This window comes from Zonotrichia leucophrys, chromosome 1 (genome assembly GCF_028769735.1).
Source record: "Zonotrichia leucophrys gambelii isolate GWCS_2022_RI chromosome 1, RI_Zleu_2.0, whole genome shotgun sequence".
In the NCBI taxonomy this organism is placed as follows: Eukaryota; Metazoa; Chordata; class Aves; order Passeriformes; family Passerellidae; genus Zonotrichia; species Zonotrichia leucophrys.
In genome coordinates, this window is record NC_088169.1 from 31,895,743 (window position 1) to 31,920,668 (window position 24,926).

Sequence of the window (24,926 nt, forward strand, 5' to 3'; positions counted from 1 at the left end):
CCAAACTGGTCACTCTTCCCTACCAGCAAGCAATGGTGCAGAAGTGCTGCAGAAGCATTTCTTATGCCATCAAGGCAGATGATTTTTTATTATGTGCCTCTGCCTACTTTACTAGATCCTGTTTTGCTTTCTTGTTAGGCAACTGCCTAGAGGAACCCTACGAAGAGACCCCCCCCTATCCCAGGTGCCACTGGGGTGGGACAAATGTGTGCCTGTCACCTGGTGGGTGGGCTCAGGGGCCTTCCAATGTGCAGCCTGTGGGAGCAGGAACCTGCAGATGCCTCTCCAAGGCTGCAGCACCACGTGTAGGCCCCCAGCTGACCTCAAATTTTACCTTTCATGGACAAAAGGCTCACTTCAGCTGGCTCAATAGAATTGATCCAGTCTTCTCAAAATGTTATGTATTGATTAAAGAGTGAATTAAGCCATTGAATTCCGGCTCCCTGACCCCTCCAAGTTACAGCTGCTGAACTGTTACACTTTTAATTGTCTTCTGCTTGGTTGCACCCAGAGTTCATGCTGGTGGTTGCCTTGCTTGGGGACCTACTTTGGAATGGCATATTTTGATTACTCTAGATGCAGCTACTTGCTTTTTTCTGACTAATACATTTCATGAATGTTCCCTGCTGTTAATAAACATAGTGGTGTTTAATTATTGAGACATTTCACCAAAATGCTTTTGAGAGGAAGACAAATTTTATGTTCTGCCTAAATAATTAAACATTATGCAAATGTTTGCAACCCCAGCATTCTGGTTATGCAAAACAATATTTGGATGATGGTCTTGTTTGCACACTGAGTTAGTATTGTTGGGCTGTAATTAGCAACAGATACAGTATTAAAAATATAAACAGGTTCTAATGGAACAGGATGGGTGCAATGGTAAGACTGAGAGCCAGGCTGCAGCCATGCTCTGCAAGAAGAAAGTCAGATGTGTTTTCCCCAAGGACCATATACCATCTCAGCTGGGCTCCCTGGCAAGCCAGGCCAGCCCCAGGCTCACACTCTTGCACTTGGCAACCTCACCTAAATGCAGAGGGAAAAGGAGACACAGCCTGCAGCATGGGAGAGACAGAGAGGAAAGCCACTGCTTTCCAGACAAGTCTGCTTTGCCTGTGCCCAAAGTGAACCTCTCTGTTTTGTCCTTGCTTTTACCCCCCTTCAGCTCTGGCAGTCAGGGAAAGCACCCAGCCCTTGATGATTTTAAAGTTTAATTATCCATTAACAGGAGTCATCCTTGGAACATGTTGCTACACATGTGGCCTAACTCTGCACCTGTAATTACCTTAAAAAACAAAGGACTGCATGTGTCAGTCTTGTCATTTATGAAAGCTCTGTGTCTCTCAGCATAGGGATAACAGCAGTATTATGCATGACATGCAATGTGCCAGTGATACAGCTGTTGCAGTTATCAAACTCATCACCACCAACATGGTACCAACCTCAGAAAGGGTTTATTAATTGCTCAGTGTGCTCCATCTGCCTGTGGTACTCAGCAGCTTTGATGGGAGTCTGCTCCTGACCCCTGTCCTGTTCACTCTCATTACCTGCACATTTGGTGGGTGGAATTAGCATTTGCCCACGTGGCTGCACAGCACATGGGATCACACTAGGAGCTGTCATCAAGAAAAATATTTTTTGGGAAAAAAATACAATATCAACACATTGCTCTTAAACTGCTGGTTTCCCTTTGTGTGCCAGGAGAGTAATCTGCATGCAATTGAGAGGAGGCTGAATACCTACTTTGCAAGTGGAGATGGGAATCCAAAGCTTCTTTTAAATCAATGAAGAAAGGGAATACACTACTTCATTAAAAAATGTACATCCTCACTGTCCTTCCTGGGGGAGGAAGCTGCCTGATAGTCCCAAAGCTCTTACATTATTGCTGAAATTTTTGGTGCCTGTTGGAGCTGCAGCAGTGCCTAGCTTGTTGCTACTTCCATGGTATTACAGCTATACGGTTAGGGCTCCTGCCTGACTGAGGTTCATTTCTCCTCTTCCTGAAATTATGGTCTAAAAAGTCCTAAGACCTAGGAAATTGCACTCATTATTTCTAAATGCCACAAAGAATGCTTCTGTGCTATGTTTTCCTTGCCACCTACCATCCTCCACTACTGCTTGGATAACTACAGGTTTGCTTTATGGGGAGGAGATGGGATTCTGAATTGGCAGAAAGATAACACTCAAATGAAAGAAACATCACTAAAGTCTTTAAGGCCAGTAAGAATGACTTAATACAGCCTGGGTCCCTGCTGTGATAAGGCAAAGCATGAGATCTTTTCATTACAGCAGAGCAACAGCTCTTCTAGTTTAAATGGAGAGTGGCTTTGATAATTCTTTTCAGTGCTGCAGTTCACAGGCTCACAGTGATTATCTTGACACTTGATGTGCCTTGGAAGAAGAGCAGTTAACGTTAATGATTTGTACTACAGCTTGAACAAGGGGCTCTAAAGGTATAAATTCTCCTACTCCTTCATTCCCCCACCCCAAATCACCTGCTGACAGAATCATTTGGGCATAAACCTCAGGTTCAAGCAACAGACCTCATCTCTCCAGGCTGGATTTGGAGAGGTGAGGTCTGGATGCCCTGCTGTGGTCTGGAATGACTTGCACAGTAAATACGCTGTTCAGGGTGAAATTTAAACCAGGCAGATTAATGAGGAGACCAAAAACCTCTTACCAATCATTAGGGATCAACTGGATTTGAACATTTTACCCATATCTGATGGGATGGTGGTGGACATGATTAGAAGAGTGCAAGCTTCAGGGTCATGCTTTGTCAAGATGCTCATGAAACTGTCTCTTCTTCTTCCATCCATACCAGTTTTGATGGGATCAACCACTTCTGCCTGCTCTTCACAATATTGGCACAGGATTATGAAAGCAAAGCAGCTGGGGAAGACAGGAGAGTGGCATGGATCAGAGCAGCAGGTGTGGTGAGCAAGGCACAAGAGGAAGGGTTCTGCTGCTTTGCCCCTTGAGGTGATGCTGACTCAGGTGCTGCTGGGCCACTGCTGTTAGTGCAAATCCTCACCCAGCCATCATCTCCAGCATCAGGTCCCACGTACACAGTTTGGACGGGGAATTAGGTCACTAGGATGAATGCACACTGCTAGAGTCACTCATGGACATGCAGCCTGCTCCATCCTTGAAAACATTCCATTATTTACTTGTTGCTACCCACCTCCCAGCTGATCTTTTGCTGTGAGAAGGAATCTTCATTCCCTGCCCCATGCTGTCTCTAGTGACAGAAAATGTTCATCCTAGTGCTCTCACTCTATAAAGAAAGAGGTCAGGTCAGCATGAGGAAGCACAGGAAGCTTTCCCTTGCTCCTCCATCTGTAGAGCTCTTGCCTTAATTGACCCCCATTAGAAACAGAATATAAAGTGAAGAAATGTAGCTACAAATGTTTTATTCCATTTGGTCTGCGAGAGATATCTAGACCTGCCATTCAGCCAGTAGGGGAAGGAAAAGACATTCACTCTCCAGATGTCTCCTGAGTGGCAGGGCAAGAGTAGGAGGGAGCTACTTGCCCCAGAGTTAGATTTTAGCCAATAGCCTGGTGCCTGGTTTTGACTCTTTAATATCTGGTTCTAACAAAGTAGATTGAACCATGCCCTGAATAACTCCACCTTCCTCTGGGAAGAAGGACTGGTGAAGAGGAGGCAGGCTGGGTTAGACAAGAAGAGAGATGAGACAAAGAAAGAGATGCAAAGACTAATGTGCCACCAGCCCATTCTTTGGCAGGGGAGCCTGTGCCAGAAATCTAGAGTACAAAGTTTTACAGTTTGTGCTCCTTGGCAGTCAGATATTTAGTTGGCATTGTTTTTGCAAATTTTAGATCAGTCTTTACAAATCTTCACATCTTTGGAAAATACACTAGAGCCTTAACTGTGTGTTATTCAAGTAGGTATTTGGGCATTTGCAGTGAGTGGACCTATAAAATCATTAGAGTTCATAACAATTCTGCACAGAATAATTAAGAGTTATAGAGGGGACATAGACTCTGTCTTTCAAAGCCATCAGTGAGACAATATGCTGGATTTTGACAGACCCTTCTAAAATATCTTATTTTTTGCCTGTGCATGTTGCCTTGGATTCTCTTGCCATGCTGCCTGGACCTATATTCAGGTTTTCCAGGAAAGAGTGAAACAGACCTTTAGAAGAAGAAGACCTTCAGAAAACCACACTTGCTGAGGACCTAATTCTGACTTCCCTTTAACTGCAGCTTCCTGGTCATCAGTGGGTCATCCACCAAGTTACCCTTAGGTAAGGCACAGGAGCCACCTTCACAGTGTGTTTTGCTTACAAGGTGTTCAGTGTGTGAAGTCTATTTATCAAAATTTCCTGGAACATTTTTCTTCTAATTGTACAAGAGCAGTACCATGAAGCAGGCAACTGGAAAATGAGCTGGCAATGAAAATCCTTAATTCTTCACGTGATCTCCTATCACTTGGACTAATATAAGTGTATTTGACTGCTCTTTACCCAGACACTGGACCTCAGCTACCATCAACAACATTGACACACTTTGAATCTCACAGTTTCCAGGTTTATGTTTATGTAACAGTACAAATGCATTTAAAAGCCTCTGCCTTCAGGAAGAGATGAATAAATGTAAATATTCATTACCTTTAAGAATATGACAGAGGCTTTTGTGGCTCAGACAGAATCTCCACTGAAAGGGGAATGACAGCAATGTGGGGGTGAGAGTAAAGAAACACAGACTCAATGATCTTAATAGTCTTTCTCAACATAAATGAGTCCATGAGTGATTCTATGACTCTGTAAGTTTGGAGACCAGTTCCTACCTTCCCAAAAGACTTCTCAGAGAGATTATTTGCTCTCTCACTCCTCAGTTTTTATCTTGTCAAAGTGGAAAAACAATGTACCTATTGGAAAGGATCATGCCTGATTTCTGAGCAAAACAGCTCTGTGTGGAGATGCAGCATCACAACATAGATTATTTCATAATGTTATCATGGAAAAGACAGAGTAAAGATTACCTAAATGTGGCATTTTATGGCTACTAAGCATTTGTGTATATAAATGCATTTCAATATGATTTTCTATGTTCCTTTTCTTGTTGAGTATTAGTGCTACAGCAGGTGCTACACGAGCCATGAACTCTACATCTAGCAGCTTTGTGTACAAAATAAGTTCACAATACTGCAAACCAAAACCTGTATTTTGCAAACTAGCTCAGCAACTGAGGCATTCATTTGTTTCAGTTTACATCTACAAAACCAGAATGAGATCTGAATTTGCATGAGCATGAAATCTGTCTGTGAGATGGGAGAACCTTCTCTATTCTCATGCTGTTTAACCTACTCATGGGAGGGGGATGGGAAAGCTCCCCTTCTTCCTCCCTGCCCTCCACATGAGCCTGGCCTCCTGCTGCCCTGCCATGGCGCCAGGTGAGGGCCTCCGATCCTCCCTGTGCTGTGCCATGACTTGAAACACAGCTCCTCTGCACACTGGGTTTAAGGACATGGTTGAAGGGCAGATTTCCTTCCCCCATCCATGCACTGTAGGGATGGCACATGGCCTTAAGCAGGAGCCAGCCTGGGGCACAGAACATTTGCAGGGGCAGTGGGCAACCATGGCCAGTCCTTCTGTGGTACACGCTGGTGTATTTGTGCCCCTCTTTCTTCATTGTTGATGTGGGAGTGTAGAAAAGGCCCAGCAAAAATGCAGCTTCTCTGAGCAAGGTGCTCAGCTAACATAAAGCAAAAAAGAGATGGTCATGAAAGGTTTACAGCTGAAAAAATAAAATCTGAGGTTAAATGGAGGTAGAAGCACTGAGAGGAATTTGCTCTGTTAAAAAACAGGGTAAGTGGCAGGCTGGGAATAAATCCTGTCTCTAAGAGAGAACACAATTTTTGGTTGGGAAATGCTGACAATTTTCAGATGGCCATTTTTCAGCCAAAAAACCATTCAGATTTTTGCTGCCACTGCCAAGCCCCTCTACCTTTTTTTGCATCTTTTTCAGTGCCTGAGAAAGCCAGAACACAGTGAAATGCAAGAACAACAGCTGCTGTGCTTCTGAAGGAGTCAGGAAAATGCTTGGATAAAACAAGATCCAGATACAATGAATAGCAACAAACACACAGCTCTGTAGAAGCTGGCTACCCAGGTGTGCAGCCACTGCAGCATATATGAAATTATGGCAAGCCTGGAGCATCTTTTACCAATTTATCTTTACTCTGATAGTTAGGTAATACCTTAACAAAAATCTCCCAGCATGAAATCTTCCTTCTGTTGAAATATGATTATTCATTTTTTGCTTGTGTTGTTTCCTGCTGCAAGTTTCTTGGTATTTTTTTTTTTTCAGCAACCAAATCTGGAATGCTAGGGATTTAAACTTCCTGTATTTTTAAAATTTTATTTTCTCCCTGCAGATCTCCCCAGTTAAGGCTGCTACAGTGTATGTACCTTACACTTGCATTTAAATACAATTTTGGGAGTTTCAGATTGCTTAATCATCTCTCCCATTTCAGACAGATACTCCAGTTCAACAGCAGTGGCTGCAGGATGAAAGAACCAGCAGGAAGGATGAATTTAGAAATTTGCTAGCATTAAATATGGTTCAGGCCTAAAAGGGGGCTGCCATCTTCACCAGAAGTAAGGGATGTTTCAGTGTGCCTGCCCCAACTCCTTTCCACATGCAGCTCCAGCATTTCCTTCACTGTGCACTCTGTCCATGCATCAAGCTCTGGAATATGCCAAGAGGCATTTGATATTGCTGTAGTAGGTCAGATGAGGGCAATGTGGATTTTGAACTTTGCCTTCTTTCTCAGGAAAGAAGCACATCTAACTCAAGAGGATGATTGCCAGAGGAGCAGCTACATTACATGCACTCTATTGTTTGGGGAAGTTAATAGTTAATTGGATACTGCCAAGCTCCAGTCAGTAAACCTTCCTAATGTAAACGTTCAATCAGTGAAAGGACAAAAATTAGGAAGGCTCAGACAGTCCTTGTGAAATAACTGTCATTATACTCATCTTGTAAGTCTTTTCTTCAGCAGACTAAGCTCTCCTGACAAAAGGACTTATCTGAAAATGTCTCTGCCAGGTTTTTTTTTTTTTTTTGCAGCACAGAAATGCAAAAATTCATATCCCTAAGCAGCACTAATCTATTAGATGCAAACAATGGTGCCTTTAATGTTTCTAGCTCGTTGGGATCTCTACAGAAAATTCTGCTAGAGATGTGTCTGTGTGCATGAGGATGTGCATGCTCTAATTTTTGTTTGAAAGTTATTGTGTTAAATTTGTTTTTCAATAACAAATCCACTTCATTCCACTTCTTTGTAAAAGGGAGGATTGAAGCATACATTTACATAATAAATTCTCACCACTCAATGAGTAAAATCACAGAACAGCCTGGGTGTCAAGACCTTGCAAACTTCTCTTGAGCTTCTTTATTGCAATCTGCCTCAATTGCCACCAGACCCTCTTTGAAATCCTTGAGAAAGACAGAAAAATCACCGAGGGCTACTGTGCAGGTACCCAAATGTGTAAAAATACTGTAATGTGTTGAAGCACTGTTAAGAAAACATGAAAGCATATGGAAACTTGTTAAATGTCACTCTGCAGACAGAATAACTTGCAAGATTTTTCCACAGTTACTAAAGTTCTAGTGGGGAACTATCCCACTATATCCAGTGTAAGAGCCTTAATGGAGAACAAAACTCCACAGGTTTCCCAGAGAAGTTATTGATACCCCAGCCCTGGCAGAGTTCAAGGCCAGCTTGGATGGGACTTTGAGCAACCTGGTCTAGTGAAAGGGATCCCTGCCCATGGCAAGGGGCCTTGGATGGACCTAGATAATCTTTAAGGTCTCTCCCAATACAATCGATTCTATAATTCTATGGAGATTAGAAAGGTTAACTATGGACTCTGAAGTAGGTGGAAGGTAAGTACAGAAGGGGAAGAAATCAAGTCCATGAAAAGGGTCGAACATTGCCAGCCAGTTAGCACTACATGTCAATAACAGAGCTCTTGTGAGGTAGATGGGATCCCACTGTAAGCTAAGTATGCAATCTGATTTGAAGTTTTCAGAGGTAGATGGGACCCTGCTCTAAGCTAAGCATGCCATCTGATTTGAAGTTTTCAGACCCTAAAAGACATGGAATACCTGGAACACATGAAACAAACCACTGAAGATAAGGGATTACTTACAAAACAGCAGCATCGTGACCCTAAATAATGAACCCACAGAGTAAAGCTGCCACTGACTGTCTCTCGGTGATGGCACAGAGCAGGAGCCTCTGGAGAAAGCCGCGTTGGTTTTCACGCCCACACGGCTGTACCTGTGTAACCAGCCCGGGGCGGCCCACACGCCGCTGCCCTAGAACACCGTGCCCAGAGCGGGACAAAGGGCTCCATTTACTGCCGTGAAGCAACAAGCCGCTCTTTAATTTCAACACCTCCCAATCCAAGCTCCGGGAGGTGTTTATTAGCAGGATATGAACTCAATGGTGAAATTCATGACTGTGACTTCTTGTAAGTGGTGAGCCGGCAGGTCACACGGGGCATCGATACGTGTGGCTTGTGGGGCACTGAAAGGCAGACGGAGAAACACCCACGTAGCAGGCTAGGGGCTCAGCCCTGAGCCAAGTTGAGAGTGCACGTCACCAGGGGGCAACGAGCGCCCAAGCGCTGGCGCAGCTAAACCTTTCCTGGGGCTCTCCCGAAGCCACAAACCCCCAAGAGCAGCTCCAAAAAAGGGAACGCGCTGCCGAAAGCGGCACTCCAAAACACCACCCCCGCTCCCGGCTCCCGCCGCAGCCACTGAGGGAGGCATTGCGAGACAGCGCCATTTATAGCCGAGGCCGAAGAGAGTGACAGGGGACCAAGCCAATGAGTGGCGCCATCCGCGGCGGAGCCCATTGGCTGCCCGCGGTGTCGGCGGGTGGGCGGGGCGGGGCTCCGCGCGCTCCATGGCGCTCGGGGCGGGGGGCGGTCGCCGGGGCTGGGCGCGCCGCTGACGCGGGGGGCGGGCGGGGAAGGGGAGCGAGAGCCCCGGCGGAGCCCGCACAGCCCCCGCGCCCCGCGGGTCCGCCGTGCCGGAGCGCCGCGCACAGGTGAGCACGGCAGCGGCGGTCAGCGCGCCCCGCTGCCCCTGCGCGCCCCGTACCCTGCGGACCGCCGGCTCGGCTCCGGGGGGGTCCGGGGACGGGCGGCTCTCCTCACCCTCTGGAGCGGCAGCGCGGCGGAGGCGCTTCCCCTCCCCGCGGGTCTCTGCGGTGTCGCCGGAGGGAGGCTGAGGGCCGTCCTGCTCCGCCATCTGCCCGCCCGCTCTCCTCTGCGCTCCGTGCACCTGCGTGGCGGTGCGGGGAGCGCCAGCCGCTCCTCCGCAGGACTTACTGCCGCCCTCTCCCTTGGCCCGCTGCTCGGGGGTGCCCGCGGGGCTCCGGGGCAGAGCGGCGCTGCGCCCTCTCTCTCCCTCCTGCCGGGGTGCCTGGGGATACCCCGCTTCCCACCCTTCTTCCTCCTCGCCGCGCTGGGATCGCAGGGGCGTTCGGCGGAGTTTGCAGTTTCCTGTGTCTGTTCCTTCCCCCGCAGCCTCGCCGCGATGCCCCGGGCGCCGCGCAGCTCCCCGGACCGGCGCTCTCCCTCCCCGCCTCCCTCTTCCCTCCGTCCCCGTCAGCTCTCGCCCTCTGCCGCCCGGCAGAGCTGGCGGCTCCCGGTGCCCGTCACCCCCCCGATTTTTCGCTTCCCTGACGAGATAGCTGCGGCCGGGGCGGAGGGGCAGCGGGGAAGGTCCTGACTAACTCGCCCGGGTTCCGCGGAGGCAGCCGGTCTCCCTTCCCCGCCTTTGAGGGCTACGGGGTGCCGGGGCGGCCGTGGCGGCGGCGGGCTGCGCGCCGCGGGCTGCGGGGGAGCGTATCAGTGGAAACACGGCGGAAAAACCCCTGTTTAGCCGGTCCCCGCCGCCTTCGCCTTTTAGCTGCCGTTTCCTCTCGGGCTGCTCTTCCGTGCCTTCAAGAGCGCCCTTCTCAGTGCAGCAGCGCTACCGCGGTAGGAGATTTCGCACCCTCCCGGCAGGATGGGGTCTGGCTCATCCTCTCGGAAGTCTGGCACGCTTCGTGCTGTGATCCCGCACCATCCAGCCCTTCAGCAGCTATGTGAAGAGCCTTTGCAGGCGCACTGGAGTGCATCAGTTTTTATGGTTTGCGGTTGGGAATATGCTTTGTATGTATTTTGGGAGTGTCTGGATACAAGCAGAAACTTCTTGGTTTATTTAAGTTGTGATTCAGTAGGGCTCTGCTCAGCATGCGAGAGGTGCCGGCACCTTCAGCACCCTCGGCCTTCAGCATCCAGCCGGGTCATTCCCTTTGGTCTGCAGTGGGAAAGGTTCAGGTCATAATGGTGCTGGGCAAATTTCATAGGCTTCATCTGTCTAGTTATACCCTATCATACTGGCATCTCAAACTGGATTACCCCTCAGTTAAATTTGTTTAGATTGTGCTGTAAATTATTGAACAAACCTAAAGTGACCGCCTGGGACTTAAATAATTTATGTGCAACTACACATGTGTTTCTGCTGGTTTAGCTATATACATTTTTAAGAGCTGGAACATGTCTGGTTTATGCATGGCCTTGAAGTATGCAGTTTGATACAGTGAAATGCTTAAATAATCATCTAAGTACTGCTGAGCTGTAGCTGGGCTGCTGGTGCCTGTGCTAAGAGGAGTGGTTGCAACACCCGAAGAGAAGGATGAAAGCAGAACCAGCCAACTCAAACTCATGATAGTTATTGATTTGACACAATGTTGCACATACTGACTGCTGGTTGAATCAGTTGAACCAGTAGCTGGTTGCTACTGTTCCTTTTGCTTTTTTGTTTTCTGAATTTTTCCTGACTATTTTGGAGGATTCAGATAGCACAATGAGAGGCCCTAAACGCAGCATCTTGGTTTTGTTGCAGCAAATGTAAAAATTATGCCTGTGTTTTCTGGAAAGGCAGACGGTTCCTTGCATTATTGGATAATATTTCTACTCGCCTGGTTGCCCTCTCTTGTTTGCACGTTGGATCAGCTGCCAGTTCCCCTCCCTGGGATAATCCCTCTAGCTTGCAGCCTGGTTGTTTGTGCACCTGAGCTGCTCCAGAGAGATCGGTCTGATGCTAAAATAATGGGGAGGCTAAGTTACAGTTTCAGGATACTGAAACAGGGTAACAGCATCCTTGCTTCAGAGACACTTCTCCTGAGTTGAGCTGTTCGTCTCGGTATCCTAGTCGCTTATCTGGTAGTTTGGGAATCACGTGAACTTCCTAAATTCACATAATCCTTATAAAACTGGGACTTGGGATCTTTGCCTCTCCTTGCTATTAAAGTTCATCAAGGCAGTTATTATTGCCCTTACTTCTGGCTTTCATTTTGTCCATCTCCCATTCTGGGACTGATGATATTTCCTGGCATTCTGTGCTCTCTGTGTTAGCTCTTTATGTGGGTCTCAGTTGTCTATATCTCTCATGTGTTGAGCTTGGGTTTCTCATTGTAAGGCATTTTGCAGTTCTTTCTATTCCAGTTCATTATTTTGCTTCTCATGAATTTTATCATCCACTGTGTCTGCTTCTCATGTACTTGCATTTGTTGCCTTCCTCATACATACTGTAGGCTTTCTAAGTTAATGTTTAAAGCCACAAACCTTTCTGTGCATGAAGTTCCTCAAACAGAGCACGTTACTGGCGTTATAGGTGAGGTAACTGTGGTCCAAAGGTAAACACTTCCAGTAACCTAGATGATGTGACTGAGATTTGAACACAAGAGCGTGTAGTTCTGCAACTTTATTGATTGTTTCCATTCTTTTGTTAACATGCTTGTTGGTTATGCCTTGTTTTGTGGGCCCTTTCGTAGAGGTGATATGTGCTGTGATGTAAGCTTGGGAAGAATAGTTCAAATTGGACTGGAATCTCTTGGTACCATAATAATAAAGAACATTTTTTCCCCTGTTGTTCTGAATGCAGCAGTGCAAGAAGGTGACAGAGACTTCTTCCAAAGAAAATGCAGAGCAAGTTATTTATTGCTGAGTAACATACTTGCATCAGATATAGTTTATAGTGGGGGAAAAATCTTGGCAGTGCCTTGAAAGAATGTTGACTGCTAATGTTTGACTACTGTAGAGATGATTTAATACTTTGAAAACCTCTCTCCTCTCTCTTAAAGTCAGTTTATTTATTGCCCTATATTCTCTTTGTCCTGCTTAAGACAGTGTGATTAACACAACTGGCTGGTTTTGGCCAGTTGATGATTTTTCTAATACCAGGGTATGGAACTTTTCTGAGGGATAAATCTGAGCTGTAGGTAACTTAGGTTTTATCTTTATGCCTGTGTGATATAGAGGAGTTCTGGGTTGATGCCAGTTGGTATGGATTGAGCAGTCTCTGCAGGTGGGGCTGTAGTTAGTGCTTTAGCTGCAGCTGAGATAGGAAAAAATGGTTGTGGATAGATCAAATCCTCTTGCACTGAGCAAAGATGAGAGATGTAGGTTTGCACACAGTGTTCAAAGCTCTGGTCTCTCAACTCACTGGAGACAGTTCTGCACCTGCAGTTACATGAGACCCACTGATTTCAGAGGGGTTTTGTTGAAGTGAGGTCTTAGGAGTGGGGCCTCCTGAAAGTTACTGCATCCTGAAAGCAGCTGTTGTATCAGTTTGACACCTGCCAGGTGACACATGACCTTCCCTTAAGCTAAGAATCAAATTGTAATGTTGGTGATGTGTGTGTTTGTCCTTTGGTGACCAAATTCCTGTGAAATACAGCTCCCCCAGATGCAAATAGTCTTAGAAAAGGCACACATTAATAAGTTCTGTTCTCTGAGCCAAGACTGAGGCAGTGAGAGGGTGGTGCACCTAAGACACAGAAGATGTAGTGTATTTCAGTTCTTGGGGGACTCTTGTAAGTTTTTTTGGCATAATCTGTTAAAATTTTGTTTCCTTTAAACAGAACTAGAAGAATAAAGAGAAGCTGGATTGATGAGAACTATGGGAAAGCGTCCAGCAGTTTGGAATGGATTGATTTATGATAGATCTGATATGTGAGAGCCACATTTCGTGTTGCTGCTGTCCAGCTGCTGCTGGAGTACTGGAGCTGACTTCACTGCAGCAAGCCCAAGTGATCACTCCTCACCACTAGCAGAACATAAGCAAGTGTGATGCTGAAATGAGATGAGGCTCCGAAATGGAACTGTGGCCACCGTGTTAGTTTTCATCACTACTTTCCTCAGTTTGTCCTGGTACACTGCGTGGCAAAATGGGAAAGGTAAGGAAAAAACTCCAAAACCTAATCACCTTCACGTGGCTGCATTTCTGTGTGCTGCTGCTGTATGGTAGCAATCTGCAAATTGCTTGTTGACTAGCTCTGCTACAGAAGGTACTGCCTTGGTGAAAAATAAACAATTGCTAATAAGTTCAGGAAAATTAACTTTGGGTGGTCCTCATTTAAAAAGGGAAAAAAAAACCCAGAAAGATACCTTAGCAAAAGCAAGTGCTGCGCTTGGATGAATGGGTTGGTCAAGGCTGAGGAGTTGTGGTTCGATTTTATTATTTTTTTGTTTCTTGGTTTATGGTTGTTGGAGAAACATATGTTTGTTTTTGGTTGGTGGTTTATTTATTTTTTTTCATGTGTAACATATGGCCAATGGACCCAACTAGAGAATGTTATTTTTGGTTCTGCTTTCTGTCTTCCCTGGTGATTTACTGATGGCAGTGGCAAACTGCCAATCAACACTGTTGGAAGACTTTTCTTACTGTCTTTGAAAAAAAATTTAAAATACTTTTTGTTAAAGTACCATGTAAGAAGCAAAATACAGTTATGAAATCCACTAGGTAATAGGAAATGCATCTATTAAAGTAAGGAGCAATTTTATAAAATACTTAAGTAACTGTTTTGTATAGTAGACTTTTATCTGTTCATATATCTTTGATCTTACTGCACTCCCTGTGAACCCTGAAAAATCCAGTTTTTCTGAGGGTTGGGATTGTTTATGAAAGTAAGGTGATTTAGTTTTGTCCTTCAGTAAAGCAAATAAACTTGTTCAGCAATGTTTTCTAGAAGAAGAAAGGATTGTTTTTTTATTTTATAAACATCTGATCTCTTGAAAAATAGGAGACTATGTCCTTCAAAGATCAAGTAATTTTAGAACTAATAATCATCTTCAGTGATTGTTTGTTCTGACTGTTCTGCAGAAAATAGTATTTTCAGTTGTGCCTCAAGTCCAATTAGAGAAAGCTGAGGTTTTCCAGGAATACTGTCTGTTGTAGCATGGTCAGCTATTAAAGTAAAAAAGAAGCAGATGAGCTCTGTGGCATGCTGGGTTTTTTTTTTCCATTGGACACTTGTGGAAGAAGCAGATGCTTTGTGATCTCTGCTGTAGCAGTTGGTTGGTAGGCCACCCTTCTGAATGCAAGCAGCAGGAAAAATGTCAGGTTCTCAAGGTTATGGTAATATATAGAGATTTTTAATTAGACAATAAAAGCTTAGATGTGGCTAAGACAAGAAAAGGGTGTCTGAATAGCACTGGAAGGTAGTACTTTCTTCATTTTGGCTACTAACCAATTCAGTAGTTACATTTTTACTAATTTCTTGCTTAAGAACCTTGTAAGAATTTTGTTCTTGCTTCAGCAAAGATATGTTTCTATGAAATTCTTCCATATGTTGGGTTTTTTTTCTTACCTGATATATGACTTGCAAGTCTTGCTCTCTTTTGTCAAAGCATGACACAAAGAAAAGTCTCTGCTAAATCAACAAAAACCTGCTATTTGGAGAATATACAATATATGGCACTTTGCCATATATTTGAGCAATTTAAGCTTTTGTTAGTTAGACTGCTCTTTTTTTATACTTTTGTTTTCCATCTGAGTGCTTAAAATCAATACTTTCTTAATGCTGGTATAAGAGTTCTGCATTTATCTTCTTCAAGATCTTGCTGTTGAGCATTATGATAGTTTGTGAAATAAAAATCAGTGTAACAGGACATCAGTAATTTGTTAATTAATCATAAGTCACAATCATGAAAATAAAGTCTAAATAATATTGTTCGAGAGATGTTCATACATAGAACATTGCCTTTTAATTTTTTCACAGGTTACTCAAAATCAAAACAGATTTGAGTTAATTCGGTACCACATTTTTCAATCAATGCACAATGGAAAGGTTTCAAAAACTGATCATAAATATTTGCTGAAGTTTTTTTTTCCAGTGCAATGTAATTTTATAGCCTTGTGGGATGGTATTTTAATTCATTGATAACACTTTCATTACAAATTTTTGAGTGGCTAAGTTAGAAACAAACATAGCTTGCTGTTCCCATTCACTGAAAGGCTGTGGGGTGTCACATTCTTTGATGATCATATTCTGTTTTTCATTACATTTAGATTCCTGTAGGTATTTGTCAATCTTTGGACTGCAAGTTAGAAAGAAAATGCTGTTTTGCACTTGCTTAAAGAAAAAGCTACCTCTCTCAAATTGCCCAATGATAACTAAAACAAATTCTGGTTTTTAAAGCAGAAGCATACTTTTTTTAAACTACCCTAAACAGTTTTCAAGTGATTAATTTTAATTTAGAAACTAAGGTCTTGGGTGATTGTCACTTAAAATGCAGCATCATTTGTAGAATACCTATTAGACTGGGATGATCTGATATTTTTGTAGATCATACCTTCCTCTAGTAAATGTATGTAGACTTAGTCTAAACAGGATAGTATTTAGATACTTGTAAGTGATACAGACTTTTAAAGCACAAAAGTTTGTCTCAGTAGAACAATGCTTTACAAACTTTAAGATATGCTGAGAAGTTGCCAGGAGCTGAAGGAAATATTCATTGCTGGAAAGAGCATGGCTGTATCTTAGCCAGAGGTTTGATTATGTGAATAACTTTTCACAAGTCATATATTGCTATGTGCATGAAATGGCCCATCATATGATTTTGCTTATAAAATAACTGTGTTTGAAGAAGGTTCACTGAAATATTTTTGGTCATTGGAGAGAATCTTCAAAATGAGTCCAAGGTCTTTGTTGCTTTCTGGACTTCATTCAGTATGTAGAAGCACTGGTGGTGTGAGGAAGCAGTACAAGTCCTGAATGCATCTGGGAAAGACCTCTCCTGGGGGATTCTTGCAAATCAGTTGAAAGACCATTTTCTAGGGTTTAAAATGTGCTATGGTTAGCATGAATGAAGTACATGTTGAAAATGGAATCTTAAAAAATGCTCATTACTGTGGTGTGCAGAAGAAACACTTTAAATGATCTGCAGTCACTTCACATTCACAGTTCAGTGTAAGAGGTCCTTGAGTTCCTCCTAAAACCGACCCCTTATGCAAGGAATAACTTTATGCTTAATACCATCTCCTGTGACTGAATTGTTTTCTGCTACTACTGTCCTGCTCAGGGTCACTGGTCTTCACCACCTCATTTGTGAGCTCTAGAAATGTGGTGGGTTTTTTACCCTGAAGGCACTGCTCTTAAGATCTAACCAGTACAGAACAGTACTGCATACCTATTAGACCAATCACAAAGTTTACATCAAAGCAGTTGTGTGCTATGTAAAATGTGTATAGTCTAGATGCTTTGTTCTTTAATGTGACTATTGGTCTGAGTCCATAATGTTCCAGGAAGAGTCCTATGCTCCATAATGCTGAATAACTTTCCCTACTTGGATCAACAAACTTCCTGATGGCTGTGGAAATTAGGAAGGAAGGTAAATAACTTCACTGAATTAGTGCAGGCATGGTAGGATAGAATTCAAGTATTTTTTCATTTAAAGTATGTAACTTTTATTCTTGACCAAAGACAGTTGTTAGCAGTGTCTTGCATCACTTCTAGGAGATGTTTGGCTACTTGAAGTGTTGAGAACAGGTACTGCAATATCTATTGTGAAAATCTGATGCAATTTAGTCCTTCAGAATTGGTTACACTATGTAGTTGTCACAGCAGCCTGAAACCATTAGTGTATTTAATCATTCTTCTTTAATGATGAAGAATTGATTGAATAACTTCTGGTTTTCAATTCATCCAGGGGTGTTTTCCAACTGCAGGATTTCCTCACTACATGGGGATGGTTTATTTTGGTACACCAATACAAATTCCCATGTGAAGACCTCCAGGAAAAGTTTTGAGATATTTATCTAGCTTCCTGGTTCACTGAACAGTCACTCATGCTCAAGTAATGAAGGTTGAATGTGTTTTCTGTTAAGCATGAAATTTTATCTCATTTGGAGAGAAAATGGCCTAGACTTTATAATAAAAATGTCATCTTCTCTCTTTTCTGTCTGTTTTTGCAAAATTAGAATTGCAGTGCTGGTTCTCAGCCACAATAGTCGTAAGTGTTCAAAAACATCTAAACTTAGCAAGGATAACAAAACCTAACTGTGACTAAAACAAAAAACCTCAGCCAGGGGTGGCTAATTTTGGAGTAAGAAGCAGCAATATTTATCCCCAGAGGAAGAAGAGTCCTACAGTAAGTACCACAGAGGGAACAAGGCAAGGAGGACAGAATCTGATCTATCTATCTATATCTATCTCTATCTATCTATCTATCTATCTATCTATCTATCTATCTATCTATCTATCTATCTATCTATCTATCTTCCCCCTTGGCAGTAGTTATGCAATATTCTCATTAAGAAAAGGTGAAAATTCTGAGAGATACATATTTTTTGCAGCTCTAACCCGCCTTAGTTTCTACATGGATCCTAGAGAAGCTGTTGTGCAGGTAAATGCTGCTACAGCCCTCTGGCTGTGTGTTCTGATCTTCAGAGTTACACACTCATTTCCCACTGATGTGTGAGCTAAGACCAACCAACCAAAAAACTTAAATGGACTATAAACTAGGAGCAAGGGGAAGGGAAGGGATGGCCTGGGATGCTAAAGTGGAAGGTGCTAAAAAAATTTATGCCACTTTGAAGAAGAGGGGGCTCTTTAATTTCTGTTAAATAGAAGGAAAATGTTGTTTTCCTTTGGAAATTCTGTTGCACATCCTCCAGGAGCTGAAATTGAAGGAAATGAGAATTTCCTTTTTCTTTTTAACACTAGCACATGAATGTTATTCTGTTCTTTATCTAAAATAAATTTCAAGCTTGTTTTCAACAAGAAATTGGCCTATAGCTTACTGATACTAAAAATTGTTGTATTTCATTGAAGCTAATCAGGAATGTAATTGGTTACTGGTAGTGAACACCCTCTCCTGGGTGAATAATACAGAAGAGCTGTATAGCTGTTCAGGTGGGACAGTGTTTAAGTCTGCAGCATCTTTGTGTCTGTCTTATGACTGCTGCAGGAGGACTGCTCTGGGAGCAGTGGTTTTTGGAGAACTGCAGTGAAAAGGATTGCTAGCAAAGGGGTTTTGCAGTGCTGCCTTGCTCCTGGCATTTTTTAGAACCTGCTAGCTAGGTTAGCGCATCTGGAATTATAAAACTTGGTTACTACCAGAGTATTTAATGGGATCTGACTTAGCCAACATCTTGAGGTACTGCTCTTGATTACAGCCTAGTGTTAGAGCTGGGGAAAGCCCATACTTCTGCTCAGTGTAGCTTCTTGTAATTCTTCTTCAGCCTGAGTCTTCAGTGCTTCCATGAGATATCGCCTCTTGCATCCAGCCAGATATGGAATGCCGGCTTCCTAATGCTACATTAGTGTTAAGGAGTTTTACTTTTACCAATTTTTGGTAACAACTCCTCCAAAATCCTGGTTGCTGCTCACATCCAGAGACTATTGAGACTATCATGGTTGTAATTTAGCCAAGCTAGAAAAGACAGTTGCATCTGATACAGTTGGTCATTACTTACTGTAGCATTTTTAAGTGAGTAAAAGGGGCTTTGCAATGATCTATCCTTTTTCGATGGCATTTGATGTTTTCCTTAATGAATCTAGAGAATTCTTACACCCTGATGGGAGGAGCAATAAAGGTAGACAATGAGACTGAAATTTAAAATTGATTAAACAAATGAGAGACCAAGTCAGGAAGCAGGGTGAAGGTGGGTTGAAGATGGGTGAAAGTGCCCCAGTCAAAATATGGGGTGCTGTAAAGAAAAAGAGAATCAAATATGAACATGAAGAATTGGGAAGAAGTTTTATGTTGGCATTATAGGTGGCAATGGCAGTCATGCTACATATGACTCATCGCATTATTGCAGAAAACAATAGGAGTTGAGCAAAAAAGAGGTTTAAGGAAATACGTATGAAGTCTACTGCTCTGTAAGACACAGGAAATCTTTCTGCTCTGCTTTGTGCTGTGTCTGCTTTGGGATGGTGCACTGGAAAGAAAATAGATTCATTAGATGGTGTTCAAAGAAGCAACAAGTGATCAAAGATCCAGAAAGTCTGCTCTGTAAGGGAAGGGTCAGTGTCTTGACATTCCTTACCTTAAAGGAGAGGTGTGAGGTGAGAGACAGGAAGATAATTTTCAAATATTTTCAAAGTTCTTGCCAAGAATTTCTTGTCAAAAAAAGAAAGAAAGAAAAAAAAAGACATCATCTATTGTTTGTGGCCATAGTGAATAACAGGATCTAAGGGACTGAAATTGAATGGGAGAGGAAGGTTTGATAGTGGACACTTTTTGTAGTGGCAAGAATAGTTACATAGTAGAGTAGATTATTGGGGAGGAGTTGTTGGTGAAGAATTTTTATGTGGGCAGTTTCAAGAATAGTTAAATCAGCAATGACAAATAAATGATACCATAATTGGTACCAATAGAGATTTGGGCTAGCACAAAAAGCGTGAGTCAGTATGACGCTTCCAAAATAAATCTTACCTAGGGAAGACCTACAGCTGGCAGCAATGCTCTAGCTTTGAAGTAGCAATTGTGGTGAAAATAATTTTGAGCAGGGGATTGGACTAGATGACCCCCAGAAGTCCCTTCTAACCTAAATTATATTAGTTATTCTTGGCATTCGCCAGGTTTATCTCTCTTTATGCCAAGAGCAACATGACAGTGTGTTTCATTACTAAATAATATTGATGTTTGCATGAGATATGAGAGTGTTGCCATTTCTTATAATATAATTTAATCCCTTAAAATACATTAAATATTTTCTTGTATTTATCAGATTCCTTTATCTGTTTATTTTTAGTCTCTTGCTGTTATTAACAATAAACAGCCACTTCTGTAGCTAGGAGCCATGAACATACTGCGTTAGAAAAACATCAAAAAATGACTTACTTTTATTTTCAAGTGTGATTTTTTTTCCCTCCCCCCACAGCTGGAGTAGTACCTTACTCAGTAACCTTTTTCCTGCTGTGCAATTATGACTTTATTTGCTGCTGGGATGACAAAAAAGCTTTTTTCTTTATTGATACAATCTTTAGGACTAGAATCCTGAAAGTTGGGGTTTTTTTGTATTTTTTTTTTAAGATGATACACTGGTAAGTCTATAATTTAGTTTTGTTTATAATGCACTATATTTTGTTTTCCTGAGCATGGCAGAAAGTGAATAGAAAGCAGTTTCCTTGCTCACAGTGAAAGGCTTTATTCCAGCTAGTCTCTGCCTAAAAAGCAATTGCTCTGCAATATTTTAGAGCTGTGCTTCCAGCTGTTTTGCTGGTTGTCTCCTCAGCTTTCATGCAGATTTCTGCCTATTCCTGTGGATGCTTCCCACAGATGTGCCACCCATCCATCTAACTGTAAACAACAGAACCCCTCTTTTTCACTTGTGACAGTATGTAATTTTACTATATAATGCTCAAAAATAACTTAAAAGTTTTCAGTGCCTATCAAGCATAAATTTTGCTATAGTTGCCTGCAGTTCCATTGTGGTCTTACATATCAGTGCCATGGATGTGTAAGTTTCCTCAGACAGTTCAGAGGTGGGCTGAACTCAATCTTTTTTGCCATTACAAGTTACTAGTACTTGTGCCAATAAACAGCCCTCGTACTTGATTGCACAGCTCCTGAAGGGGAACTGTAGAGCTACTGTTTAGAGAGAGATTTGAATAAAACAAATGTGATGGGATTACATTTGATTTACAAGGTTGTTGTTAATTTGCAGCAATGTGTGAGCATGATGAAGCTTTGATCCTGAGTTGTTTGCAAGGAGGACAAGTTAGGAAGAATGTGTTCTCAGAAACAGCTTGTTCAACACAGTTGTCAAGGCACAAAGAAACAAGGAGTGTCAGCAACCTCAGCCCGCTAGCGTGTGTGGAAACAATAACCACACTTCCGCAATAACTTGAGTTTTGTGCCTAGGCTATTAAGAATTTCTAAAAGTTTCAACTCTTAAAATAGTGCTGGTAATAGTGAGGTAGTAGTACTCACTCCTCTGAGCAGTTATTTTTGCTAGATGAATTTTTTTTTCTAATGTATTGCTATGTTAAACATTTGGCTGTAGATCAATCATTAATCTCTTTCTAGGAAGCTGGGTTTTCTTGCTGTAGTTCCTGCCTTGTATGTATATGTTTGTTTCTGAGAGGAGGGAAAGAAATGATTGAAAGTAAGAGCATCTTGATTTACATGTACAGAAACTCACTGAGTTGCTGACAGTTCTGTAGTAGAAACAAATCATGTTAAAGTGTTTGGAAGCTTTCAGGTTATCAGAAGTAGCTGCTTTTTCTGTGTTCTACTGTGTTCCACTTTGCTGTGCACTTTGTTTCCTTGCCACATTGGACTCTAAGTTAACTATGCTGAGAATATTCAGCATCTTAACCCTCAAAAATCTTGAGCCCTGAATGTTGAAGAATATGTGAGCATATTAATGTGATAGTTTTTGGACAAGGTTTTTGACCCATAAACAGGAGTCTTCCTGGACAAGACTTCAATTTCTTTGTGGAAATTTTGCCTGGGCAGAAATCCCTTCAGAGGCAGAGCCTGCAGCCTGGATGGGTGGGTGCTGCTGCACAGGCATCCTGTTGCTGATGAGGTTACTGCATGAGCAGAAACTCCAATTGTGTTCACACAGATGGAGTGTGCACAGCAAGTGACACCTTTGGGAAGCTTTCTGTAAGTGCATATTTGTGATCAGTAGTTGCTGAGCAGCAATGGCACAGTAGTGCTCAATCCACGTGCTTGGGATGTCTGAGAGGGGTCAGCCACTCACTCACTGCACAGTTGGTTGGTGTATGTGCTGTGAGTCACAATCTGGAGGATGTGTGGAGGTGCATGTGTTGTAGAGTTTGTTTGTGTGGAAGCATCAGGGTTAAACATTTTTGCTTTGCATGAAGCTCTCTGTTGATGAGAGGGACTCTGGAAGAAGTAGGGGAGACCTTTCTGGAATTCACATGTGTACACATGTGCTGGTAGAATAACTGCTTTCTCATAGACTTCCTCAGGTCGGGGCTCATTTTCCCTTGTTCTCCTCCTCCACATTGCTTTGCTGAGTTGTACAGAATGCTATTTTATGTTACACAAAGACCCTGAAAAAGGAACTAATGCTTTACTCTCTACTTGTACTATGTTGCTTTAGACCTAACTGTATTTAACTCAGTTTGAGGAAAGTGTTTAACTTGGAACAAGCTGTAACTGAATGGAAGACTTCTCTTGTTGTGTTTTGGGATCCAGCAATTTATTGAATTGGGTTTTGTGGTGTTTTAGCTACATGTAGATTAAAGTGATCAAAGGTTTGAATTGGGTGAAACTGAGACAGGACAACAATTGATGTTAGGACATTCACAGAATGTTTAGTTAAGGGTCTTAAGTTGCTTTAAGTGCAATCATAAGGTAACCTAATATCTTGGATAATAAATGTAGGATGGGTTTTTTCAAAAATTACATTTTAAACATACTACTGTATCCTCTTTTTCCCTCTTTCATAACACTGTGTTAGTCTGGCTTGGTTCAAATTTACTGCAGAGTAAAAGTGAACGTTGTATTCCTCTGAGTTTGTTGGAATGCTCTGTGCTGCCACTGCTCACGTTCTGCTGACTGTGTGGGTGCAGAGCTGCTGCAGCACTGCTGCTGCTGGGGGTCAGAGGCTGCTGCTGGTCAGGGGTGGAAGGGCAGTTATGGATGGGAAGGCACACATGGGGAACAGCATTGGGGCTGGTGTGTGCTTGGCCTGAATGCTGGTTTTGAGGGCTGGAGCAGAGGAACGGAGTCTTGGGGTGTGGAACAGAGTCTTGGGAAAGAGCAGGGGATGCAGAGACACAACCTCCTGTAAGTGAGGAGGGGTGGAAACTGCTGGAAGTCAAATCTGTGAAGCTTGTGTGGTTGCTGTGTTTGAGTTTGGGGATACCCTCCCCACCGCAGTCTTGGCACTCTCTAGGCACACAAGCTTACCAGAGTGCCAGGTGAGAGAGATGGCTTATTTAAACTCAAGCAGGCATTTACATGTAAATTGTATGCCTTAGTTTTGGATTTTTCATGATACTGCTAGTTCAGTCCTTCAAAGTGTAAGACAAATGCTTGTGATAGTGTTCACAGTCACAGTCTTATTTTTGTACTTGGTAATTTTTTTAATTAGTGGAGAATGGCTCAAAGCCTGGCAAGAGCCTATGCTTCAGCTTTTTGCTTTTATCTGTACCTGGTGTTGTGGCACATCCTAACTTCTTGTCCATGCTGTTGGTATTGTTAAATCTGCCATAGAAGAAAGCAGCATTAAAGGATACTTGGCTTTGTTGTTTATTGAGACATTATAGATGCATTTTTCAAATGGAAGTTGGATGTAGGAGTTTGTTATTAGGTTAGGTTTTTATACCAAAAGGGAGTGTTTCCATTTGTGTTGTTTAGGTGGAACTGCAGAGTGTGTGGCTGATGCAGTTGACTCTACCCTTCATTCTCCAAAAAAATAGCAAATTGATTGTTATACCACAATAATGATATGAAAGCAAAAGGACACTTAATAAAAACTTCTATGACTTTATTGATTTGCATATTTCAAAATTAAAAACTGAATTTTCCATCCAATTTTGGCAATGCAAAATTTTTTGGGTACGAATCTTTGATAAAACACAAAGTCCTTCCTGTAAGGAGAATAAAAACTTTTTTTCAGTTATTCTTTATTAAGATCATATTTCTTGGATGTCTTCTTCTGCAGGAGTAATTACTACGCTGTGCTAGTTCTTCTACAAACTCCTTGTTTCCTTGTTGCAGAAAGGATCAATATGAAAATTATAATTCTATTCAGAAATGTTTACCCATTTGCAATACAAGTGGTGCCATATTTCTCAGTGTTATAGCATCATAATGTTCAGTAGTACTGATGAAGAGTACTGTCATGGAAAAATAATTTAAAATATGTAATTAGCAGAGTGATTTGGAAAATTTAAACCAAAATACTAATTTCCTGCACTGAATCTCCAAAATACTCAGTGCAGAATTAGTATTTTGGTTTAAATTTTTACTTGTCACCAAAAACATTTAAAATTTCACCTTCCTATCCTTTGTGGCACACACGCTCTAATGGCCTTAGTCAAGGCTAACTAGAAGCTCAGTAGTAGAAGCCTTGTGCAAGCATCTTTGTTACTGTTTCAAGACCATTGTTTTCCTGTTTGAGGCAACTGAGATCAGCTCAGTTGATTAGAGCATGGTGCAAATAACACCCTGTCCAGCCTGGCCTTAAATATTTCCTGAGATGGGGCATCCACAACTGCTCTAGGCAACTTGTTCCAGTGGTTCACACCCTCATGGTAAAGCAGTTCTACCTTGCATCTAATATAAACCTACCTTTTTTTTTTTTCAGTTTGAGGCCATTTTTCCTTTCCTGTCACTCCAAACCATTGTAAATGATCCCTCTCCACCTCTCTTATTGCCTCCCTTTATGTACTGGAGGTGCTGTAAGATTTCCCTTCCAGGCTGAACAACCCCCAACTTCTTAGCCTTGTCTTCATAGGAGAGGTGCTCCTCTGACCGTCTTTGTGACCCTTCTCTGGACTGTCTCCAATACATCTGTGTCTTTCCTGTGCTGGGGACCCCAGAGCAGGATGCAGCACTGCTGCTGGGGTCTCATGAGAGCAGAGAAGAGGGGCAGGCTCACCTCCCTCACCCTGCTGCC

General features: G+C 42.6%; 1 protein-coding gene across 1 annotated transcript in view; it reads left to right on the top strand.

Annotated features, from left to right (window-relative positions):
• The first annotated feature begins 8,968 nt into the window (after nt 1–8,968).
• Nucleotides 8,969–24,926, top strand: part of MGAT4A (alpha-1,3-mannosyl-glycoprotein 4-beta-N-acetylglucosaminyltransferase A) — a 78,213-nt gene continuing 62,255 nt past the window's right edge. Inside the window, exons 1-2 of the mRNA XM_064711007.1 lie at nt 8,969–9,087; nt 12,955–13,269. Of these exons, the coding sequence (XP_064567077.1) occupies nt 13,176–13,269 (94 nt within the window). The 5' untranslated portion in view covers nt 8,969–9,087; nt 12,955–13,175. The remainder of the gene's footprint in view (nt 9,088–12,954; nt 13,270–24,926) is intronic.